Source organism: Meles meles, chromosome 16, assembly GCF_922984935.1.
Source record: "Meles meles chromosome 16, mMelMel3.1 paternal haplotype, whole genome shotgun sequence".
NCBI classification, from domain to species: Eukaryota; Metazoa; Chordata; class Mammalia; order Carnivora; family Mustelidae; genus Meles; species Meles meles.
In genome coordinates, this window is record NC_060081.1 from 78311802 (window position 1) to 78334387 (window position 22586).

At 43.5% G+C, this 22586-nt stretch overlaps 1 protein-coding gene across 4 annotated transcripts in view; it reads right to left on the minus strand.

The window, feature by feature from the left end:
• LOC123926812 (serine/threonine-protein phosphatase 4 regulatory subunit 1-like) overlaps nucleotides 1-22586 on the minus strand; it is an 81055-nt gene that overhangs the window by 35560 nt on the left and 22909 nt on the right. The window contains exons 1-4 of one of the 4 annotated variants that reach the window (XM_045981016.1): nucleotides 16699-16792; nucleotides 16117-16402; nucleotides 5131-5237; nucleotides 3690-3832 (exon numbers count right to left, since the gene is read on the minus strand). In XM_045981016.1, the coding sequence (XP_045836972.1) occupies nucleotides 3690-3832; nucleotides 5131-5237; nucleotides 16117-16208 (342 nt within the window). In that variant the 5' untranslated portion in view covers nucleotides 16209-16402; nucleotides 16699-16792. Of the gene's footprint in view, nucleotides 1-197; nucleotides 1113-1358; nucleotides 1584-3689; nucleotides 3833-5130; nucleotides 5238-16116; nucleotides 16403-16698; nucleotides 16832-22586 lie in introns of those variants that run through there. The other 3 variants (XM_045981015.1, XM_045981018.1, XM_045981017.1) reach the window with 3 other exon arrangements.

Consider the following 22586-nt stretch of genomic DNA (forward strand, 5'->3'; position numbering starts at 1 on the left):
AAATATCTTTAGGAAGATCAGGCTCTGCCATATCTCTGTGTTTAAAGGCGACAGGAATGGAGAAGAGTTCTGTTTATTACGGAAACAAAGGATACCTGGCAAGGTCCAGCTGGGCGTGGGGGGGCAGGAGAAGGGAGGATACTGATGGCCCCTGGCTGGGCTCCAGGGAACCGAAGGGAGGACGCAGCGGAACCCACCCGTCGAGAGAGCGGATGAAGACAGAAGGCCTCTATTTTCTCACTGAAGCAAACGGCAAGGTCACCGGTTTGGTGCACGACAGGCCGAGACGGAGAGGCTTGATGACAGTGGCAAAGGTCTGAAAGAGCTGCCTTGGATAATGTAAGACCAGCCGAGGAGGGACGCATGGAAGGGTCGGCGGGCAACACCGCGCGTCCGGCTGCAATCAGAATCCGTAAATCTGCGTTGGCGGCGGCCCCCCAACCTCCCCCGCCGCCACCAACCTGGCCCCTGGGACGTGGGAGTCTGTGGGCTGTGAATGCGCCGGCAGGCGGAGCCAGAGTGGCGGAGGCCCCGTCAAAAGGACAAAAATCAGGGGTGTGGATGGGGAGGCTGCCAGAAAGGGAAGGCTGAGGGAGGGGGCAGCCAAAGCGGAACAGGAAATGAAGGCAGGAGGACAAGGGTAGGTGGGAGCCACCGGCCTCTGGGACCGAAGGCTCACAGCGGTGGCAGAACAAGGGGAGACAGGAGCGCCCAGGGCCCAATCACTGTTCCAGCCTCTCCCCTCTGGAACCAAAAAAATGGCAATGATATGTGACAAAGGTCAAGGAAATGTCAAGTTCCTCGACCCAGTGCAATCTCATCTTCAAGAACATATCCAAAGGAAAAAGAACGGCCAGTGCAGGAACATAACCGCAACCGTTATACGTTATAATGCTCGGCGCATCCACTGCCCCGAAAGGCCGAACGAAAGCGGAGCATTCAACACAAGTAAAAATACAAAGATTATGAAGATGTACAATGTCTACTGCACGCCGGTGAGCTTTCTGGGGCAGGAAATCTGTCCTACTCATGTCTTTATCCCCGGCACAAAGCACCACACTTGGCTGGTAAGAGGCATTCAGAAACCGCCGGAATAAATGAATGAATGGGAGAAACTGTATCCCATTATGATTAGACGCACGCAGGACAAAATGGAAGCACCTGAGGAAGAAAATGCAAAAATAATCAAAATACTGGCATTAGGAGAGCAGAAATAGAAGGACTTTCCTCCTCATCTGAGCACTATATTCAATCACCTCACGGGGTAACACTTACAGCATTTGCTCTTTAAAAACGCTCAGATTGAGAGAGACAAGCCAAAACTGCAGAACTTCTTGGAAACAATAATGAAAACTTACCATATCATTAAAAAATTATAAATACAGGGGTGCCCGGGTAGCTCAATCAAACGTTCAAATCTTGATTTCAGCTCCAGTCATGACCTCGGGGTGGGAGGTTCAGCTCCTCGTGGGGGCCCCACGTCCCACTCCGTGCTGGCTGTGGAGGTTGCTTGGGATTCTCTCTCTCTCTCCCTCTCCCTTTTCTCCTCCCCCGCCTCGTGCTCTTTCCCATTCTCTCTCTCTCTAAAAAAAAAAAATTACAAATACAAGGTTTGCCTTTGTGCAAATCCATTCCCACAGTAACTCACACAAATGGAAAGGCAAAGCTACTTGTGGCAACGATTTTAAAGCGACAAAAGAGTAGAAATAACCCAAATGTCTATGAATAGTGAGCTACGCTACCTCTCCCCAGCGGAGTACCCTGCTGCTGGGAAAAGGGATGAGGGAGCTTTGCCTTGCCTGCTGTGGACTGATCTGCAGAATACCCTGGACAGCATGGGAAAGCAAGGGACAGGGCATCATGCGCAGCGTGCCACGTGAACCTGAGAAAGTGACAAGGGGGTGCAGGACACAAGGACACGTGCATACGGCTTCAAGTTATCCATGCATATTTTTTAAAGGGAAGAATAAACCAAAACCCGGAAGAAATGGCGATCTATAGGGGAGGGAGGGAACAGACAGGGGAGGAAGCCAGATTTTTCTTTTCTTTTTTAAAAGATTGCATCTATTTATTTTAGGGGAGGGAGAGGGAGAGAGAAAAGAGTCTCAAGCACACTCTGCACAGAGCATGCAGAGCCCACCGTGGGGCTCAGTCTCACAGTCCCGAGACCATGACCTGAGCTGGAACCAAGAGCCGGACACTTTACCCGCTGAACCCCCCGGGCTCCCTGGGAGTCAGATTTTTCTGAATGTACTCTGTTTAACAGTTTTGACTTGAAATTCTGTAAAAAACATTTTAAATAATTTTAAGTCTAAATTAAATCAAAATGTAAAAGCTAAAGCAATTCCTAAAAATAAAAAATAAATGAGTCTCACTGTGGATCAAGTTGGCAGCTTAGGCACAAAGAGAAGGGTTAATACAAGTGACTTTGAAACACAGTCTCATTAATATTAATGTTAATACGACTGTGCGTCTCTAGTGGGAGACAGCCCCAAAACAGAAATAACGTCAAAGAAATCCCAAACTATATTCAGTTATCTTACTGTACTCTTAGTAATCATACTGTCAGCAATCATACTGGTATTTTTATTTTGGACACACACAGAGAGACACATTAATGCCCTTATGAAGCAAGATTTATACTACGTAAAAGTAAAAAGTTATGAACATAAAATCAAATTAAGTAAAAGTTCTATAATCCTCAATGTGATTTTGGAAATACCAATACAAACTCTTGGCGAGGAATTCTGTAATGAACAGATAGGGCTGACACAACCCAAACACAACCCAGCCCTCACACAGCTTTTGTGCTTCCTGATCTGATGCAGCAAGAAAACACAACAGCACCAAAAAAGGATTCCCACTATACTACACAAAACTCTGAACCTGACCATGCCTCTAGACTTAACTAGCAGGTCAGAGAAGTACTGGGAATAGAGGAACATTTCAAACCACGCCATGGGGATGTGATCAGCCAGATTCCAAATGCGGGGACTCCTACAGACTAATGACCTAGTTTCCTAGAGCAAGGGAGTAAGCAGAAGGATGAACAATTACAAATTAAGAGAGATTTAAAAGGTACATCAACCAAATCCAGTATGTGGACCTCATGTGCATTCTGATTTAAAATGAGACTGCCTGTAAACAACCAGATTTCTGAGAAAACAGGAAAACTGTCAACAATGACTCAAGATTAAATGATACTAAGGATCTATTGATAATTTTTACCCATGGGATACTGGGATTGCTATTACGTTTTTTAAAAAGTGTCTGTACTTCTCAGGGAGAAAGACTAAAGCATTTACGGCTACAACGACATGGTATCTGGGAAATGCTTTTATCCGAGTTGGATTAGCTCAAGACAAATGAAAACAGACCAGTCGAATGTTAATGACTGTCCACGCTGGGTGTATTCATTCGGACATGGACGTTCATTCTAACAGTCTCTCTACTGCCGTGTGTTTGAAAATTTCCATAAGAAAAGGTTAAAAAAATAAGAAATCTCTCCTGATACTAAGAGTGAAGGCAGGCGGTCTGTCTGCCTGCGTAACTGAGGTACCCAGCACAAACAGATCTTTTGTTCTCGAATCGCGTAACTCTGAGAAGCTGTTCTTGGAATCATGGATCTCAGCTAAAATAAGACTAAGGGGAATTTGCTGCACAGATCTTCAGGTCCCAGTTTTTCACACCTGGTTGTTGGGATCCGTGAGGTACCTCACTACAATCGGGGTGAGATATTCAGAGAGCACCACTGGAAAATCTGATCTGCTTTCTTGTAAAAAAACAGCAATAGGAGGAATCTGTTCCATCAGCTCGGTCCGCACCGTGGGCTCTGCAGCAATAAAAAATCAGAGAAGAATTATACGAGAATAAGCCAAGCACCTTACAGAGTATAGAGGGATAGTTTCTAGCTTTTCTTACTAAAATACTTCATCAAGGAAATTAGACAAATGCAGTTTAAAAATCATTTCCCATTTAGAGTATTTATGCTACAGACAGGCTTAAAAAGCTAATAAGCTATCTGGCAATATAAAAACATAAAAGGAAGAGAGAATGACAACTCTATTATAACAAGCCATATATAAATCGAGGAGGGAGCAAGAAGTCTGCGTGCTGGGCCAGCGTCCAAAAGCCATTACAACTAATGGCTTATATGCCAGACCTATGGGTTGTGCTTATTTAAATTCCAGCCAGAATGTATACATTATAAATAATTCTTTCATAAATGCACTCCCCCACAATCCACGCATCCCAATTATTTCTAAGGCAAAGCATTAAACAAAAGAGCGGCTCTAGCTCCAATACACCACATTAAATTTAACACAAATATATAATTGCTTCAGCACTGTAAATGGTGACTCATTTACAAAGAGAATCCATTTAAGGACTCAAAACATCCACTCGGGCCTTCTAAAAGCATTGTGTCATATTCATATGAATATTTTAAATGAATACGGGAGCTATGCGGAAGGCTTATTTTTCTATTTTCAGTTAAAATGATCAAATTCTAAAGCAATCGTAAGATTCCCAAAACTTTCTGAAGCTGTTCACCAATCATTACAAATCGGGGCGGGGGGGGTGGTGGTGTGAGGGCGGCAGGCAGCTGTCTATACAAGCAGCCCCCAAAATGCTCATCTCCCCCCTCTCTCCTACGTGTGTGGGGGAGGAGAGCAGGGGAGGGACATCTTCCTGTCTCCCGCACAGCAGTGCGCCTCTCTCCCAGGACAGCAATCATGGAGAGGTAAAAGAGAAAGAAAAATCAAGATTAGCCTACAAAGATCATAGGTGAGGGAAACTAATGACTGGGCTTGTTCTAATCCAAAAGACTTCTTTTGATTTGGTATTTCTTAGCAACCAACAGGCTGGCAAAACTCGTGAACTACAAAGGCCTTAACTGCCGGCACAGATAGCGTTCGTGGCCATTAGTCATTCTAATTTTCTAAAACTAAGGATAATTTGATCCCAAATAAGACACCCATTCTTCATGACAAAACCCATTCGTGCTTAGACACTGCTTAAAATGTACTGATGAACACCCCAGGTTTTCTTTTTAACTCACTATCATTGGTTATACCTAATTTCTTGGAAATACACAAGTAAAAAATAAAAGTATACAATCCTCATACAAACCTGCGTCTTCTGCCAATCTGACCACGATCTCCATTACCATTAAGAAGTCCTCCTCATTGTTACTGAAGTCCCGGAGGACATCGAGCAGCCCTCTGGCAATAATCTGACTGTGAAGACAGAAATGATCCATAGTTACACGGGCAACACGGACTGCCACTGTGCTAATTACAAGCATCATGTTAAGAGCAGGTAGGAAAATCAGGGAACAAAGGAAAGTCCGCAACTTCCGTCCAGAGGGAGGAGAGGCCATCAGGGCACATCCAGGGATGGTCGGTACAAGGTCAGTCACCATCCTACAGGAACCAGACTCATACCCTCCAGCCTGATGGTCACTGGAGGTTGAAACTGTCCACCTGGAACTAAAGAAAACCCTTTTTCTCCATTTCTGATTGATTCTTTAGGCCCAGATAGACTCAGAACAGAGGCCCCATGACAGTGGGAGGGGATGACGTGACCAAAAATGCAGAAGGAAAAGGTCCAAAGAGGCATCCTGATGGCTACCTCAATCTCGAATGGCCTCTACCCACTAGATGTCAGAAAACTCCCCTGGTTGCCCCTCACCCCATGACAGGACAACTAAAAATGTCTCTAGACATTGCCACAGGTCCACTGGGAGCAAAATCAACCCTGGTTGGGAGCCATCTCATTAGAAGATTAAAGGTGCAAAGGGAAACCTCTGTATTAGCTTTGCAACTCTTCTATCAATCTAAAATGACTTCAAAATAAACCTTAAAGACAAAAGAAAACCAAAGACCAAAAGAATAAAGAAGAAGTCAAGAAGAGGTACTACTATACCCACTAGAAGAAGTAAAGTTATGGGGCTCCTGGCTGGCTCAGTAGGTAGAGCATCTGACTTTTGATCTCAGGGTCATGAGTTCGAGCCCCACGTTGGGCGTGGAGCCTAATTAAAATAAAATCTTAAAAAAGAAAAAAGAACTAAAATGGTCATAATAATACCTATGCTGGCAAAGATATCGGACAACAGGAACCCACAGACATTGTTGGCAGGAATGTAAAATAGCACCGTTAATTTAGAAAACAGCTGGCAGTTTCTCAGGAAGCTAAGTATACATTTATCATTCAAACGAGCAATTCCCTCTTAGGTATCTATCCAAGTGGAATGAAAACTTTTGTCCACACACAGACTGGTACGCAAATGTTCATATTAGCATGATGCACAACAGCCACGAAATGGAAAAGGACTCCATGTACCTCAACTGGGGAGCACAGACACAGGTCACCAACTAAACATACAATGGAATATGACTCAGCACTAAAAGGGAACCCTACGGGTAACATCAGGGATGCATTTCAAATGTATTTTATTAAGAAAAAGAAGCCACAGAGAAAAGACAACATACCAGAAGATTCCATTTATATGAAATTCTAGAAGAGGCAAAACCTTAGCCTCCAGAAACAAATCGATGGTTGCCTGGTCCACAGTGAGGAGGGAGCAAGGGGCTGCTGGCAAAGGGATGAACAAGGAAACAAGGGAACGACGGCAAGTTCAAATGTGACTGTGGCTGAGGGCCGCATGGCTGTTTACATCTACCCAAACTCATCTCACTAGATGCTTTAGATGGGTGAATTTCACCGCAAGAAAAATATGCCTCAGTAAAGCTGTTTTAAACAAAGACATTAATGAGGGGAAAAATCAGAGCGATCAGCAGTGGCTTAGAGTGGTGGCCTGGAGGCCTCAGGGCACAATGGGGGGTGGGCCCCCCCCACAATGGGGAGTGCCCCCCCCCCCCCCCCCGCACTCCTGAAAGCCTTCTTGGAACAAGTGGAGAGGAGGCCCTGCCTGCCTCCGTCTGCTCCTCTGAGCCTCTGACAACCCAGGGACAAGACGAATCATTTCTGGCTATGCCTCAGAATCGGCTAAAGTCAAAAACCCACCTTGATTTGCAGGAAGACTAGAAATGTGGAATTCAGAAAGGTAGTCTTTTCGGCCCAGCACACCACAGGAAGAAATCCATCAACCCAAGCCTGTCCGCGGAGAGACTTATACCACCCCTGGGATGAAAGGTCGAGATGTGGCAGCCAGGAGGTTTGGGAAAGACGAAAACAGACACTATAAAGTCCCTGATTACATTTCACTGGACCACATTCAGGTCAGCCTCCCCTGGGAAATCAAGCAACTAAGATCCCCAATCTGCTGGTAGGGCCGTAGAATGGATAGACAGATCTGCATCCAGCCTCAAGTGGTCACCAGGGACCTGCCCTCTTAAAGGAAAGAGAGGAGAGGGGTAAGAGAGGGCCCCTGAAGCAGGGAGGCACGAATCCCCCGCAGTGAATACAGAATGGGAGAGAGCTAAAGACACAAACAAATCGCTGCTTTGGCACCCACACTCTGGAACACCTGGCTGCTTCCTGAAATGTCCTGGAGAGGCCATAGTGGATAAGCAGAGTCCAGAAGCATCAGCTTCAGTACTTCCCATTGTCGGCTATGCTAATGAGAAGAAAGAAGGGAGAGCGGCTGCGCGTGATTGAGAAAAGCATTAGAAAGGCCACATGAGTCACGCACGGGAAGCTCAAGCATGGTCCCCGGCCCCTGGTAAGCCCGGTGGCATGTCAGCCATCAGCACTACGATATAAGCCAAGAACTGCAATCAAAATGTCTACCCAACAGGGGAGCTTAAATAAATTACATCTGAATAACAGTGTTCTACAGAGAAGCACTTTTAAAGGTACCTGTAGATATGCTCTGACTTAGAAAGACGCTCCTGAAAATTCATGTAAATGGAAAAAACAGGGCAAAGAATTTTCTATGCAGTATGAGCCCATTTCTTAACGCAAAAGACACTGATGCATGTACGTGCAGTACATGGGGTCGTATATCCATACGCTCCTTCAGGGAAAAGTCTGGAAGCACGTAGTACCTTAGACCGTCGTGCAGGAAGAAGGGAAACTCTCACTATTTTAACTTCTGAAACTGCTAAATGTTTCAAGTATGGGTTATTTTGTGAACTTTTTAAAGTATAAAGAGGATGGCGCAATTTTACATGGCAATGTTCCCTGGAAATCTTACCAGGAAGTTCCCCCTTGTGTCTTTGTCCCTTCCTTCCCTCACCCACTCATGCAGTCATTATCATGAGTTTAGCCCAATTAAGTAGCCCTAGACTCAGCACAAGAGATGAGCAAGTTCCAGAGCCTGCTCTGAAGGGCACAGTTTAGACCGTGACGTAGGCAAGAAAATTGAAGATGACGAACAGTGACAAGAGACTTAAGAAAGAGAAGAACGTGGGGAAGTGAAGTGTGAGGGTGAGCAGGAAGCCGGCAGAAGGACAAGGAGGGGGAGGACATCGGACCTAGACGCAGGAACGATCAGACAAGTGCTTTAAAATAAGAGTGATTAATATGCTGAAGGTCTCTTGGAAGAGTCGGGCAAGCCTGGGCAGTTAAGGAATACAGGAACGCTCTGTACTTTCTGCTCAGTTTTTCTTGAAATCCAAAATCGCTCTCAAAATTAAAGTTTGTTAATTAAATTTTAAAAAATGAAAGTGAAATGAAGATCGTTTCAGACAAGTGTGAAAATTCACAGAGAGCAGGCTTTGCTATCAAGAATTGTTAAAGAAGTCCTCGCAGCAAAAGGATGCTGGGTGAAATCGGACATTTTGTAAAAAGAAATAAAAAGCACGAAAATGGTATAAATGATGGTAAATATAAAAAACATTTCTGTCATTTTAATCGCTTTAAAAAATAGCTGCATATCTTCAGGAGATAAAGTAACAAGGTACCGTGGGATGTATAACGTGCATGGAAGTAAAATGCAGAAAAACAACAGCACAGAAGACGGGGAAGAGGCCACAGAAAGTCCACGGAAGCGTGCTCTGCACTCCTGGCACGTTCTCACACTGTACCCTGCGCTGTACGCACAGTGGCAGCTTCTCATTTGAATATATGTTGTAATAAATTAGAGAAGCATATTGTAATCCCTAGAACAATAACAATTTTTTAAAGGGGACATAACTAATAAGCCATAGTGAAGATACACCGAATCCTAAAAAAGAAAAAGTCCATGGGAAAAAAAAAGTGATTCCTTTCTTTCAAATAATGAAATAAAAGTAATATGAATAACAATGAAATAATAATGAAACAATAATATGAATAACAATGAAATAAAAATAGCAAGAAGAGTTGAGTCAATAGAGAACAAACAGCAAGATGGTAGATGCAAACCAAACCGTATCAACAGTCACTTCAAACATGCATGATATAGATATTAAAATGAAAAGGCAGCGATTGTGCAACTGGGTAAAAAAGCAAGACCCAATTCCATGCCTTCTATAATAACCACATTTTAAATATAAGACATGGGCAGGTTAAATGTAAAAGTACAGACAGATTACAGTCAGTCATCAAAAGAAAACTGAGTATGTATATTAAATTCAGACAGCAAGCTTCAGAGAAGGAACAGTACTAGGGACAAAGAGGGACATTACACAGATACAGACAGATCAATTCATTCAAGAAAACAGAAAAATACTAAACATGTATGCACCCAAGTTCAAAATATACAAAATAAACTGTTAGAATTGAAAAATAGAAAAATCCAAAATTATAGCTGGAGATTCCAACATTCCTCTCTCAGAAAGTGACAGAACAAGTAAACAAAAAATAAGAAAACAGAAGAGCCAAACAACGTTCGCAGTCAACTTGTCTTAACTGACATTTGTAAGATACCCTATCCAAAAATACCAGATGCACATTCCCTCCAATTGTGCCTGGAACATTCACTTCCATACAACAATTCCAAAAAATTAAAAAGAAGAGAAATAATACAAAGTATGTTCTCTGACCACAAAAGACTTAAACTCAGATTAAAATAACAGAAAGATACCTGGCAAATGCTTCAATATTTAGAAATTTTAGAACTACTTCTAAATAACTCATTGGTCAAAGGAGAAATCACTATAGACATTAATAATACTTTATACTGAAAGGTAATAAAAATATTAATATCAGAACTTACAGACTTAACAGCAATCTTACAATTTATGCAGATGTTATTTTTAAAAGGCCAAAAAAATAGTCAAACATACCTTACAAGAAGAAAAAGAACGAACTGATTTCCCCTCGAAAAAAGGAAATAATACAAATGAAGAGCAGAAATTACTGAACTAGAAAGTAAACACAGAACAGAGAATATCAAAGCCAAAACTTGACTCTTTGACGGAACTAATGTACTCGATAATCCTCTGGTAAGAATTATTCAGGGGGAAACAAAAGAAAAGGCACCAATAACCAATAACAGAGTAGAAAATGGGGCGATACTACAGACTGCACAGACAATAAAAAGAGAATTGCCATTTTCCAAAACGTAATGACGTAACGGATCTAAGCAGTGATGATTTGTGACCACTGAAGTCATGAGAAGAACGGCTGGTGGGGAATTTCATAATGAAAGAATCCAACACCTGCGCCCACTGCTCAGTATGAACATCTCCAAAAGTGGGAGACCCAGACAATGTTTCCTGATGTTCTGTAATGAGAACCACACAAAACAACAAAAGAAGTATTGTTTTAAAAAAAAATTGAAGCCGAATCTAATCAAGTCTCCAAGTGTAACTTTCAGTTTACAGAAAATACAAAGAACAAAGGATTATGTTAAATTACGCCATGAGAATAACGGCCACTGAATCCAGAGTGTGGAAAATTCTACAAGACTAGTGACTCCTTCAACAAATAGATGATATAGAGAGAAGATGAGAGGGAGAATCAATTAGGGATCAAAAGAGATTTAAGATCAAAAGGAAAAAAACTATAAACAAAAAGAAGACTTAAGAGACACATATACCTCATGAAATGTGTGGATCTTATTTGGATCATGATTCAAACAAATCAACCCAAAAAAGGCATATCTGAGGCAGTTAGGGAAAATTTAACACAGAGTGGTAGACTGGAAGGCATTATTATTAATTGGGTTGAGTCTGATAATGATACTGCAGTGTTAGATTTAAGTCTTTAGCTGGATAAAATGACATCCTGTTTTGGATATGACTTTCAAATACACCAGCAAAAAAGCACAAAACTTCGACAGAGAAAATCACCAAATTTTACTGGGATATTAAAGAAAACCTACAAAAATAGAAAGATATACCATGTTTATGGATTGGAAGTCTAAATATTGTAAAGAGGGCAATACTCTTCAAACCAACCTATTCATTCAGTGCAAACCCAAGCAAAATCCTAATAGGTGGGAGCATCTGGGTGGCTCAGCTGGTTAAGTGTCGGCCTTCAGCTCAAGGTCGGGATCCCAGGGTCCTGGGATGGAGTCCCACATAGAGGTCCCTGCTTAGTGGGGAGCCTGCTTCTCCCTCTCCTGCTCCCCGCCTTGTGTTTGTTCTCTCTCTAGGCTCTCTCTCTCAAATAAATAAAATCCTGAAAGAAAGAAAGAGGTTGTTTTTTAAAATCCTAATAGTTGTTTTGTTTTGTTTTATTAGAATCTGATGAACAGATTTTAAAATTTATATGAAAATACAAAGGACCAAGAATAATAAGTCACATCAAAGAAGAAAAACAAAGGGCAAGTCTTGTTCACTCAGGTAACAAGACTACTACAAATCCATAGTAAACAAGACAGTGTGGTGGTGGCTAAGGGGGAGACAGACTATTGGAAGAAGAGACAGTCCAAAGAATAGTAGAGACTGGATTAGAACAGAGGTGGTACCCCAGAGCAATGGGGAAAAGACATAGTTTAGGTAAGTGGTATTGTGACAATTGAGAAAATGAAGCTGGACCCCTTGCTTTCTTACAATGAACAAAAATTACTTTCAGATGGATTGTAGACCTAAATGTGAAAGAAAAAAAAAAGATAAAGCTTTTAAAGCAATATAAAACAGTACACTTATGATCCTGGGGTAGAGGAAAACATTTTAGAGAAGTTCCAAAGTGCACAAAGGATAAAGTAAAACGTTGATAAATTTACATCAAAATGAACAGCTTCCGGTCACCAAAGAACACTGTAAAGAGAGATGAAACACGGGCCACAGGATGAGGGAAGATGTTTGTCATATGTAATTCACCAAGGTTTGAAAGCTAGAATATACAAAGAGCTCCTACAAGTCAACAATAAAAAAGAGAAACCAACTTCCCCATACCTACCAAAGAAAGATTTAAATGGGCACTTCACAAAATAAAGAAAAAAGGAAACACAAAGAAGAAATACAGATGCCCAGGGCGCCTGGGCAGCTCAGTGGGTTAAGCCTCTGCCTTCGGCTCAGGTCATGATCTCAGGGTCCTGGGATCGAGCCCCACATCGGGCTCTCTGCTCAGCAGGGAGTCTGCTTCCCCCCTCTCTGCCTGCCTCTCTGCCTACCTATGATATTTCTCTCTGTCAAATAAATAAAATCTTAAAAAAAAAAAAAGAAAGAAATAGAGATGCCCAACAAACATATGAGAAGATGTTCAAATTCATGAAGATGTGAATTAAAATCACAAAGCAGTACCGTTATATACACTAGCACACAACCAGACTGGCTAGTATCTTAAAATGTGACAATACCAATTGGCAGATAAAATGTCGGGCAAAGGTGGGAATGCACCAGTGTGCACCAGTGTGATCACTTTGGAAACTGGCACTGTCTCCTGAAGTAGGAGACAAGCACGTCTCATCACGCAGGAACGCTCACCTGGCTACGTGCCTGGCAAACATGTGGACTGATGTGCGCCCAGATAGGTGTACTGGATTGTTCACAGCAAAGTTTTTAATAAGAGTGAAAAAACTTGAGTTACTCCAACAACAGAGAAAACGTCAGTATATTCAAACAACAGAACACTGTTACAAAATGAACAAACTCAAAACTACACGCAAAACCACAAAGTAACATATCCCATATGGTTTTACATATTTCGAGTTCAGAAACTCGAACTTATTAACTTACTCTGTTTGGAAGTAGATCCTTAGGTGCTAAGACCAGAAACAAAATTAAGGATGTGATGAACATCAACATCCAAAGGCAGTCACCACGAGGCAGGGAGGGCATGGTGGTCAGGAGGGTGGGGAGGGCACACATCCCGAATGACCTCAGTAATGGCCGCGTGGGCAAGTGCTTCACAAAAACTCCTTCCACTTGGCACGCCTGAGTGGCACAGATGGCTAAACATCTGACTTCAGCTCGGGTCATGATTCCAGGGTCCTGGGATCAGGCTCCCAGCTCAGGAGGGAGCCTGCTTCTCCCTCTCCTTCTACTGTTCCCCTGTGTGTGCTCTCTCACTCTGACAAATACATAAATAAAATCTGAAAACGAAACAAAACAACCCTCCTTACACGTTACATCCAGTTATCTGTAGGGGGTATATTTTACAATAAAAGAAGTTTTAAAGTTGAAAAAAAAGAGACAGTAAAGGAGAAAAGGCATCTAATAATCTCAATAGATGTAAAAGCAGCATTATATAAAATTTAGACCTCATTGAGGATTTTTTAAAACTCTTAGTTTATTCTATGTACTAAATCACTTGTACTCTTCAAAACTGTCAAGAATATCATGAGAGGCAAAGAAAGGCTAAGAAACTGTCAGAGATTAAATAAGAAACATAATAATCAAATGCAGTCCATGATGCTGGGTTAATTCTGCACCTAAAAACCAACCAACCAACCAAAAACCCTGACTTAGAGGACCGTCTTGGGACCACTGGACAATCTGATTAAAACCTGTATATTAGAAGGGCACTGGGTGGCTCAGTCAGTTAAGCATCTGACTCTTGGCTTCAGCTCAGGTAACAATCTCAGGGTCCTGGAATCAAGCTCCGCATCGGGCTCCACGCTCAGGGCAGGGTCAGCTTGGGATTCTTGCCCTTTGCCCCTCCCCCAACTCACATGCTCTCTCGCGCTATCAAATGGAATAAATAAAATCTTTATTAAAATTCTAGATATTGGGTAACAGTGTTGAATCAAAGTTCAATTTCCTGACTCTGATCACTATACTGTGATTCTATAAGTGAACGGCAATGTCCCCATTAGACAAACGCACACAATAGTCACCACAGGGAAAGCAATGGGATAGCTACACTTACTCTCAAATGGCTCAGAAAAAAATGTGAAAATAGAGAGTGAATGTTAACTCGAACATGGAAAAAGGTTGACAACGGCTGAATCTGAGTAAAAAATAGACAGGAATTCTACTATTCCTGAAACTTTTAAGTGTGAAGTTATTTTTGGAAGTTTAAAAACAGGGGCCCCTGACTGGCTAAGTTGGTGAGCATGAGACCCTGGATCTTAGGGTTGTGAGTTCAAGCCCCACACTGGGCATAGGGATTACTTAAAACATTTTTTTTTAATTGTTTTAAATTAAGGGGCACCTGGGTGGCTCAGTCGGGTAAGTATCTGACTTCAGCTAAGGTCACGATCTCGGGTCCTGGGATCCAGCCCCACATCTGCGGCTAGGCCCTCTGCCCCTGCCCTTGCTTATGCGTACTCTCTCACTCCCTCTCTCTCAAATGAATAAATGAAATCTTTGAAAAAATTACAAACTTTAATTAAAAAGATATAAAAATAATCTCTTAGCAAATTAGAAATATAACTCTTCCTAAGCTGATAAGATGTAGCTACTAAAAATATAAAACAAGATAGGAAAAGAAGAAATCAAATTACTGGATTTCACACACAACATCATACAGTACGCAGAAAACCCAAGAACCGGGGAAACTATTAAAATTAATAAGTGAACTCAGCATAATCAATGGAGACAAAGTCAAAATATAAAAATCAATTCCATTTTCATATTATCAGCAGCAATTAGAATTTAAATTCTTAAGAAATGATACCATTTACATTCATGTGGAAGATCAAATACCTAGAGCTGAATTGAAAAAGCTACAGAAGATCTCTACAACAGGAAAGACACACACAGAGACACAGAGAAATTGAAGAAAATCTTTCAAGAAATGGAAGGATTAGAAAACTAAATATTACAAAGGTGTCTGTCAATACTTTACATATTGATTTATAGATACAATGCGATTCCAATGAAAATCCAGCAGGTTTTTTTCCCCTAGAAATTGAAGAACTGGTGCTAAAATGCATTTTGAAATGCAGAGAGTCAAGAACAGCCAAGATAATCTTGAAGAAGAACAAAGTGGGGACTCACTCTACCCGGTACCTAGATTTTGATGATAAGGTTACAGTAATGAGGACAGGGTGGTCCAGGCACAACGACAGATAAGCAGACCCAGGAAGCAGAGTAGGATGTCCAGATATGGACACTTGCTTTAAGACCAAGGTGGCAAAGCAGAGCACAGATAAAAGGTAGTATTTTCAGTAAATGGCACTGGGTCAAGTGCATACCACATGGAAGGAAACGAAACTTGACCCCTACCTCACATCATACACAAAGAAAGCAATTCCAGGGGAACTGCAGATCCAAAGAAGACAATATAAGGAAATACCCTTTTTTTTCCTTTTCTTTTCAGGCAGGCTCACGCCCAGCATGGAGCCCAATTGGGGTTTGAACTCAGGACCCTGAGATCAAGACCTGAGCTGAGATCGAGACTCAGATGCTTGACTGACTAAGCCCGCCAGGTGCCCCATAAGGAACTACCCTGATGGTCTTAGGGGAAGAGAACATTCCTTATACATGAGAAGTAAGCACTAAACATAAAAGAAAAAGTTGAGAAACCGCGAACCACATTTAAATTAAATTAAGACCTGCTCGTCGAAAGACATCACTCAGAGCACCATGACTTCCCGATCAGTAAGCAGAGTTGCTCGGCGGCAATGGCCGTGAGCCTTCTACAGTTCAGGAGACACAGACAGTAAGTAGATACGGGGTAGAGACTCAGGGAGCATCGTCCAGTTTTCACAGAACGGTGCACGTAAGGAAAGACGCGAGGGAAGGCTGTAGGCGGGGAAGTCCGGAGGACAGCTCAGGACAAGAAACACACCAGGGCTTGGGCGTGGGTGGAAAGGGAGTGCGTCACAGGCAAGAAGGAAGAGGCAGGAGACAGAAGGCATATCTGACCGGGTAATGGAGACCAGAAGAGACATACCTCCCCCCGAGGCAGGAGGGAAGAATGCCCTCAGACGCGCGTCCGGGTGGGCTGTCGGTGGAAAGAGATGTCTTAGCTTCTGCTTTCTTCATGACGGAAGAGTCAAGGTCGCCCGGTGAAGAGGCACGGTCTGAGGCTAGAGTAGAATCCTGCCAGCCCCGTGAGGAGTGACAATACAACACAGCAGGACGGCTCACCAGAGTCCCGGAGCACAGGACAGTCGAGAAAGAACGAGTGAGCAATGCTCTGACTAGGGTTTGTCAATTAGGCAACACATTTTCCTCTTCTGAGGACAGCATGTGCGAAAGAAACCCAGTTAGCAATCCTCATTATTTAAACCCCATTAACTCTCATCAGCATTTTATTCCTGGCTCACCAGGTGATCAGTAAGACAGTAACAAGAGTAATGGGAAAACCTAATCAAAGGGTGCCATTCAGACAGAACCCAGCCACCTGGAAACAGCCCCCATTCCACCTCACCCACGAGGGTCCTCAGAGCTGTCACAGAGAGGTGGCGACCACTGTCAGCTTAAATCAGACTCCGCGCAGGGCTCTAAGTATGGGAAGGGCTTAGGCGCTCACCGGTTGAAGATGTTCTCACTGAAAGCATACTTCTCCAGGCGAGCGAGTGGAGGCAGGTTATCCTGGCCTGGGATGTCCAGAAAGGCCGTTACCCTCATGCTGTCACGATCTGGGCCATAGTCTTCAAATCCATCTAAAGGAGAAGGGGAAAAAATGCATCCATCAGATCACAATTGAGCAAAGGACAAGCCCTCACAGCACGATTTCTACCCTCATGGCCCTTTCCAGTGGGAGCCTCTGGGTCCCCAAACTTGACAACTCATCTGAAATGAAGTGGGTAGGTTTAGAACCCAAGAGAAGGGTGACAAGACCAGAGTCATAAAGAAAACCTAAGTGTCCTTTCAGTGCCACCAATCTGGCATGAGTCACCTCTGGTCAACACAGATGGTCCGGAACCTCTCCTCCACCAGGGAAGTCAGGACCCAACGAGAAACATCCATGGCATGCTCTGCAAACAGGTGTAAAACGGTCAAAAGCAAAACAGGAGTCTGGCCTCATAACCAAGAATATGCTAGAAAGTCGATCCCTTATTTTGTCTTGTCCTAAATGTGCTGGTCATATAGCTTCCTGAACACGTGATGTTGACGCCCATCAAACCACATGAGAACACCCGACCAGACCCCCTCGCAACGTGGATGTCCAACGGCTTCCTCCAACCCCCTACTCTGGCCAAAAATGAGCCTGTGGTCATACTGGACAAAGCACCCCGAAGCCTGCTCCTCCCCTCACCCCCAGCTGAGGGCAGGCAGACCCTCCGTCCAGGGCAGTGGGGTGGCTGAGCTCATGGGCACTGGACTCAAACATCCCGACAGTAAGATGACTCCCCCAACCACAACTTACTGGCTGTGTGACCACAGTAAGTGATTTAACCTGTCTACACTTCCATGTTCTTTTACCAGGGATGATACAGAATGCTCCACCGGGACGTTGAAACAGGGGAGTCTGGGCACGTCAAGACCTGCGGGATTTAGCCCCTCGTAATCCGTCCAACCGTGACCGTGGCCACCACCCTTTCCCCACCCAGGCTTCAGCGGCATAAACGCTGCCCTACTACCACCTGCACTGAAATAACTGGGCAAGGAGCACTAGTCATGCAAAAAAAGCAGAGGATTCCAACCTGGCAGAGAGAAAAGCCAGTTAATTTAGGCAGTAACTGATAAGAGTTTAAAATAAGAAATGACACATTTGTGCCGAGGTATTTACTTTGAAACACTAACCACATTTTTTTCTCCACAAATTCTTCTACGCTAGTAATTAGAGCTTATTAAAAATTTACACTGTGTAACAGTTACCCAGAGAATTTTAATAAAGAAGTATACATTTGTAGAAAATAGATGTGTGATGCAATCAAATACATCATTTCTTGCAGGATCCTTGCCAGGGAGGAATGGGTCCCCACTGAGTCACAGCCAAGGCCCACTAACCATAGCCACTTTGTATGAGCTATTTTCGGTGCATTTCAGGACCCAGGAGGAACACGCAGCCTCCATCCGACAGATATTTACAAACAGTGTGGACCTAGCCTGCAGGGGACTTTAAAATATTAAGTTTAAAGCAGAGTTCATGGGGTGCCTGGGTGGCTCAGTCAGTTAAGTGTCTCCCTTTGGCTCAGGTCATGGTCTCAGGATCCTGGGATCAAGCCTCACGTCAGACTCCCCACTCAGCAAAGAGTCTGCTTATCCCTCTCCCTCTCCTTCTGCCCCTCCCACTACTTGTGTTCACTTTTACTCTTTCTCTCTCTCTCTCTCTCCACTCTCTCAAATAAATAAATAAATAAAATCTTTAAAAAAATAAAGCAGTTTGCTAAACTTTTGGGAAACACAGATAGTTTTGGAACCTGACAATGGCCACAGATATGCATACTCAAAACTTTTCATAAAGAATCTGGGGTTTCAGGTGCCTGGGTGGCTCCGTGGGTTAAGCTGCTGCCTTCGGCTCAGGTCATGATCTCAGGGTCCTGGGATCGAGTCCCACATCAGGCTCTATGCTCAGCGGGGAGCCTGCTTCTCTCTCTCTCTCTCTCTGCCTGTGATCTCTGTCTGTCAAATAAATAAATAAAATCTTTAAATATTTTATTTATTTATTTGACAGACAGAGATCACAAGTAGGCAGAGAGGCAGGCAGAGAGAGAGAGGAGGAAGCAGGCTGTCCTGCTCGATCCTGATCGATGCGGGGCTCGATCCAGAACCCTGGGACCACGACCCGAGCCGAAGGCAGAGGCCCCAACCCAAAAAAAAAAAAAGAATCTGGGGTTTCAAAAGATCCTCCAAGGTCCAGACTGTGTACTTCATGGGTTAAGAACTGTTGTTTTAAAGTAACAAAAAATACGCAGGCATTCTTCAAAAACCCTGCCGGAGAGCTAAAGAACTTTGCAATTAGTTTCACAAAAGAATAACTGTTAATAGAGAATATTAATGATTCCACTATGCTAACATAAAACATTATACTAACTGTGTACACGGAAATAAGAGCCATAAACCACACGATACCGGTAATAACTAATGTTCATCGGTTACTTCCAGGAACTGCGCTCAAAGCTTTGTGTAGAGCAGCGGTTCATTAAATTCTGACAACAGCCACATTGTCCCTGTGTTCCTGGTGAAAGAGCTGAGGCTGACGGAAGCCAAGAAAGCTGCGAAGGGCCACACGGCTAGAGAGGAGCAGGTCAGAACCTCAACTCCAAGAGCCAGACTCGAGACACCGCCACGCTGTAGTGTCAGAGGAAAGCTGCATTCTCATTTTCAAAAAAAGCCCGCCCACCTGCCCATCTGAGTTGCAGGCATGGTGACCTTCCCTTAGTTCTTCACATGCACCAAACTCCTTCATCTCAGTGATCTTCTGCATGTCCCTGCCACTGCCTGGGACACTCTCACATCTGACCACCCCCACGCCTGCCCCTGCCCTAAGGAGAAGGCCGCTCTCCGGTTACAGCCTCTCCCAGAGCTGTGGGCCCTTCTGTCCTAACGCTCCCCACAAAAGCAGCGGCACCGGGTTTGTGACTGCTTCATGCGTGTCTCCCAGTGGCTCTGGGCCCAGTGTAGGACCTGACACGTAGCAGGTGCTCCATAAAAAGTAGCAAAATGAGGGGCACCTGGGTGGCTCAGTGTGTTAAAGCCTTTGCTTTCGGCTCAGGTCATGATCCCAGGGTCCTGGGATGGAGCCCGCATCAGGCTCTCTGCTCGGAGGGGAGCCTGTTTCCCTTCCTCTCTCTGCCTGCCTCTCTGCCTACTTGTGATCTCTCTCTGTCAAATAAATGAATAAAATCTTTAAAAAAAAAAAGTAGCAAAATGAGGAAAGACGCCACCAAAAGAAACGTGAATGAAAACAAATACCAGAGTGTCTGGGTGGCTCAGTTGTTAAATGTCTGCCTTCAGCTCAGGTCATGATCCTGGGGTCCTGGGATCGAGCCCCACATCAGGCTCTCTGCTCAGCGGGGAGCCTGCTTCTCCCTCTTCCACTCCCCCTGCTTGTGTTCCCTCTCTCTCTCTCTCTCTCCCTCTCTCTCTCCCCCACCCTGTGTCAAATAAATAAATAAAATCTTTTTTAAAAAATCAAAGAAAAAGACTGCTATAATACAGAATTATAAAGAAGGAGCCTTGATAAATTCCCTCACTTTGTGGACGGCTCAGCAGACGTGTCCCCAAAGACAGCAGCAGACCTGGGATTCTTAGCGCCCAAATGTTCTGCATTCCGGGCAGTGCTCTTTCCAACGTGCAGAAAAGTCCACTAAGAGGAAGGCTGAAGGAGTGGAAGAACACCAGACCCAAAGGGAAGGACTATGGTCTCGGAGCAACTGAAGGAGGGTGAAAGACTTCGGTTTCCAGCTGACAAGGTAACATACCCTCACATTTTACGCATCTAGAAGACCAGAAAACCATCCACGAAACGAGTTTTCAGGCACTAGACAATAGGCAGCACAGACGAGGGCCCTCAGAGAAGGGACACGAACTAGGGCCCTGAGACAGCCGCCTCTGACCACCCAGACAGATTCTAGAGTTCCAGAGAAGGAAGCGCGAGGGGGCTAAAATCTTTGGAGTTTGCAAAGGAGGGAGCAGCACGTGCCAACCGAGCGGCCCCCGGAAGCTTCCAGTGAGTACTGATCGGCGCACACGTGAGAAGACACTACGGAGACTGGGGAGGAACCATAGGAAAGGAGCCAGCAGGTCCTTCCTGGCACTCAGGTGCATGGGGCAGCAGTCTGTTCCTATCTGCTGTTGTACTAGTGGCTAAATTAGCCTAGACTTAAGCCTGCTCTAGCCCCCCAATGGAGCTAACATCAAGCCTCACCAGAATCCAGTCCAATCTAAAAAAGTTAACTACACACCATAACAAGATCCAACATTAGCAGACTTATACAATTTGTACTGTGAAATCTAACACCCCCAAAATTCTTAATGTCTGGCGTCCAATCAAATATTACCATGCATGAAAAGCAGCAAAATAATATGACCATAATCAGGGAAAATGAACTGAGAAAGTCCCCAAAATATCAGTGATGATAGAATAGAAAAAGATCTTTAACAACAATTACAGGGTGCCCGGGTAGCTCAGTCAGTTAAGTGTCTAACTCTTGGTTTCGGCTCAGGTCATGATCTCGGGGTGGTGAGATCAAGCCCCACACCGGCTCCATGCTCAGGATGGACTCTGCTTAAGATTTTCTCTCTCCCTCTCCCCTGCACCCCCCCACCCACACTCCTACAAGGATGCACACATACACACACGTGCACACTCTCTAATAAGTAAATCAATCAAAAAAAAAAAAAAAAAAAAAAAAGAATGCCCCATATGTTCCAGAAATACATGGGCATGTTGATGAAAGAAATGGAAATATAAGAGACCCAAATGTAAATTCAAGAGATGAAAAACATAATAACTGGGGGCGCCTGAGTGGCTCAGTGGGTTAAAGCCTCTGCCTTCAGCTCAGGTCACGGTCTCAGGGTCCTGGGATTGAGCCCCACATCGGGCTCTCTGCTCAGTGGGGAGCCTGCTTCCTCCTCTCTCTCTCTGCCTGCCTCTCTGCCTATTTGTAGTCCCTGTCTATCAAACAAATAAATAAAATCTTTAAAAAAAAGAAAAAAACATAACAACTGAATCAAAACATAAACTAAAGGAAATGACAGATTAGAGAACTGAAAAAAATCAAAGAACTTCAAGGTACAGCAATAGAAACTATCTAAAATGAAGCACAAAGAGGAAAAAAAAAGAATAGAGCATTAGTTATTTGGAGACATTATCAAGCACCATAACATATATAGAACTCGAGTCCCAGAAGAAAAGAAGAGGGCAAAAAGAGAGATGGAGAAAGCATCAAAAATTTTAGAAGAAGAGCTAAACATTTTTAAATTTGACATAAACTATAAGCCTACAGATTCCAGAAACTCAACAAACCCCGAGCAGAATACACATAATGAAATATCACATTGAAGTACAACACAATCTATTGCTAGAAATCAGTGATCAAGAAAAAAATTTAAAAAGTGGTCAGAAAAAAAAACACATTACATTTTAAAAAGAGATTAATAATAGACTTCATGTCAAAATCATTAAGGAAAAAGATGATGATATCTTCAGAGTGCTGCAAGAAAAAACACTAATCAGCACTCTACATGAAGAAATCTTTTTCAATTGTAAAGGAAAACAGCCTTACTCAAACGAAAGCGGGAAGAATTCACCACCAGCACACATGGACTATGAGAAATGGGAAAGAAAGGTCCATAAGCAGGAGAAAATGATGCCCAGACAGAAATCTGAAACTACTCGAATAAAAGAAGAGGCTCAGGAATGGTCAATATAAACGACAACTTTTTTTCTCATTTTATAAAATCTCTTTAAAAAATGCCTGACTGATGAGGCGCCTGGGTGGCTCAGTGGGTTAAAGCCTCTGCCTT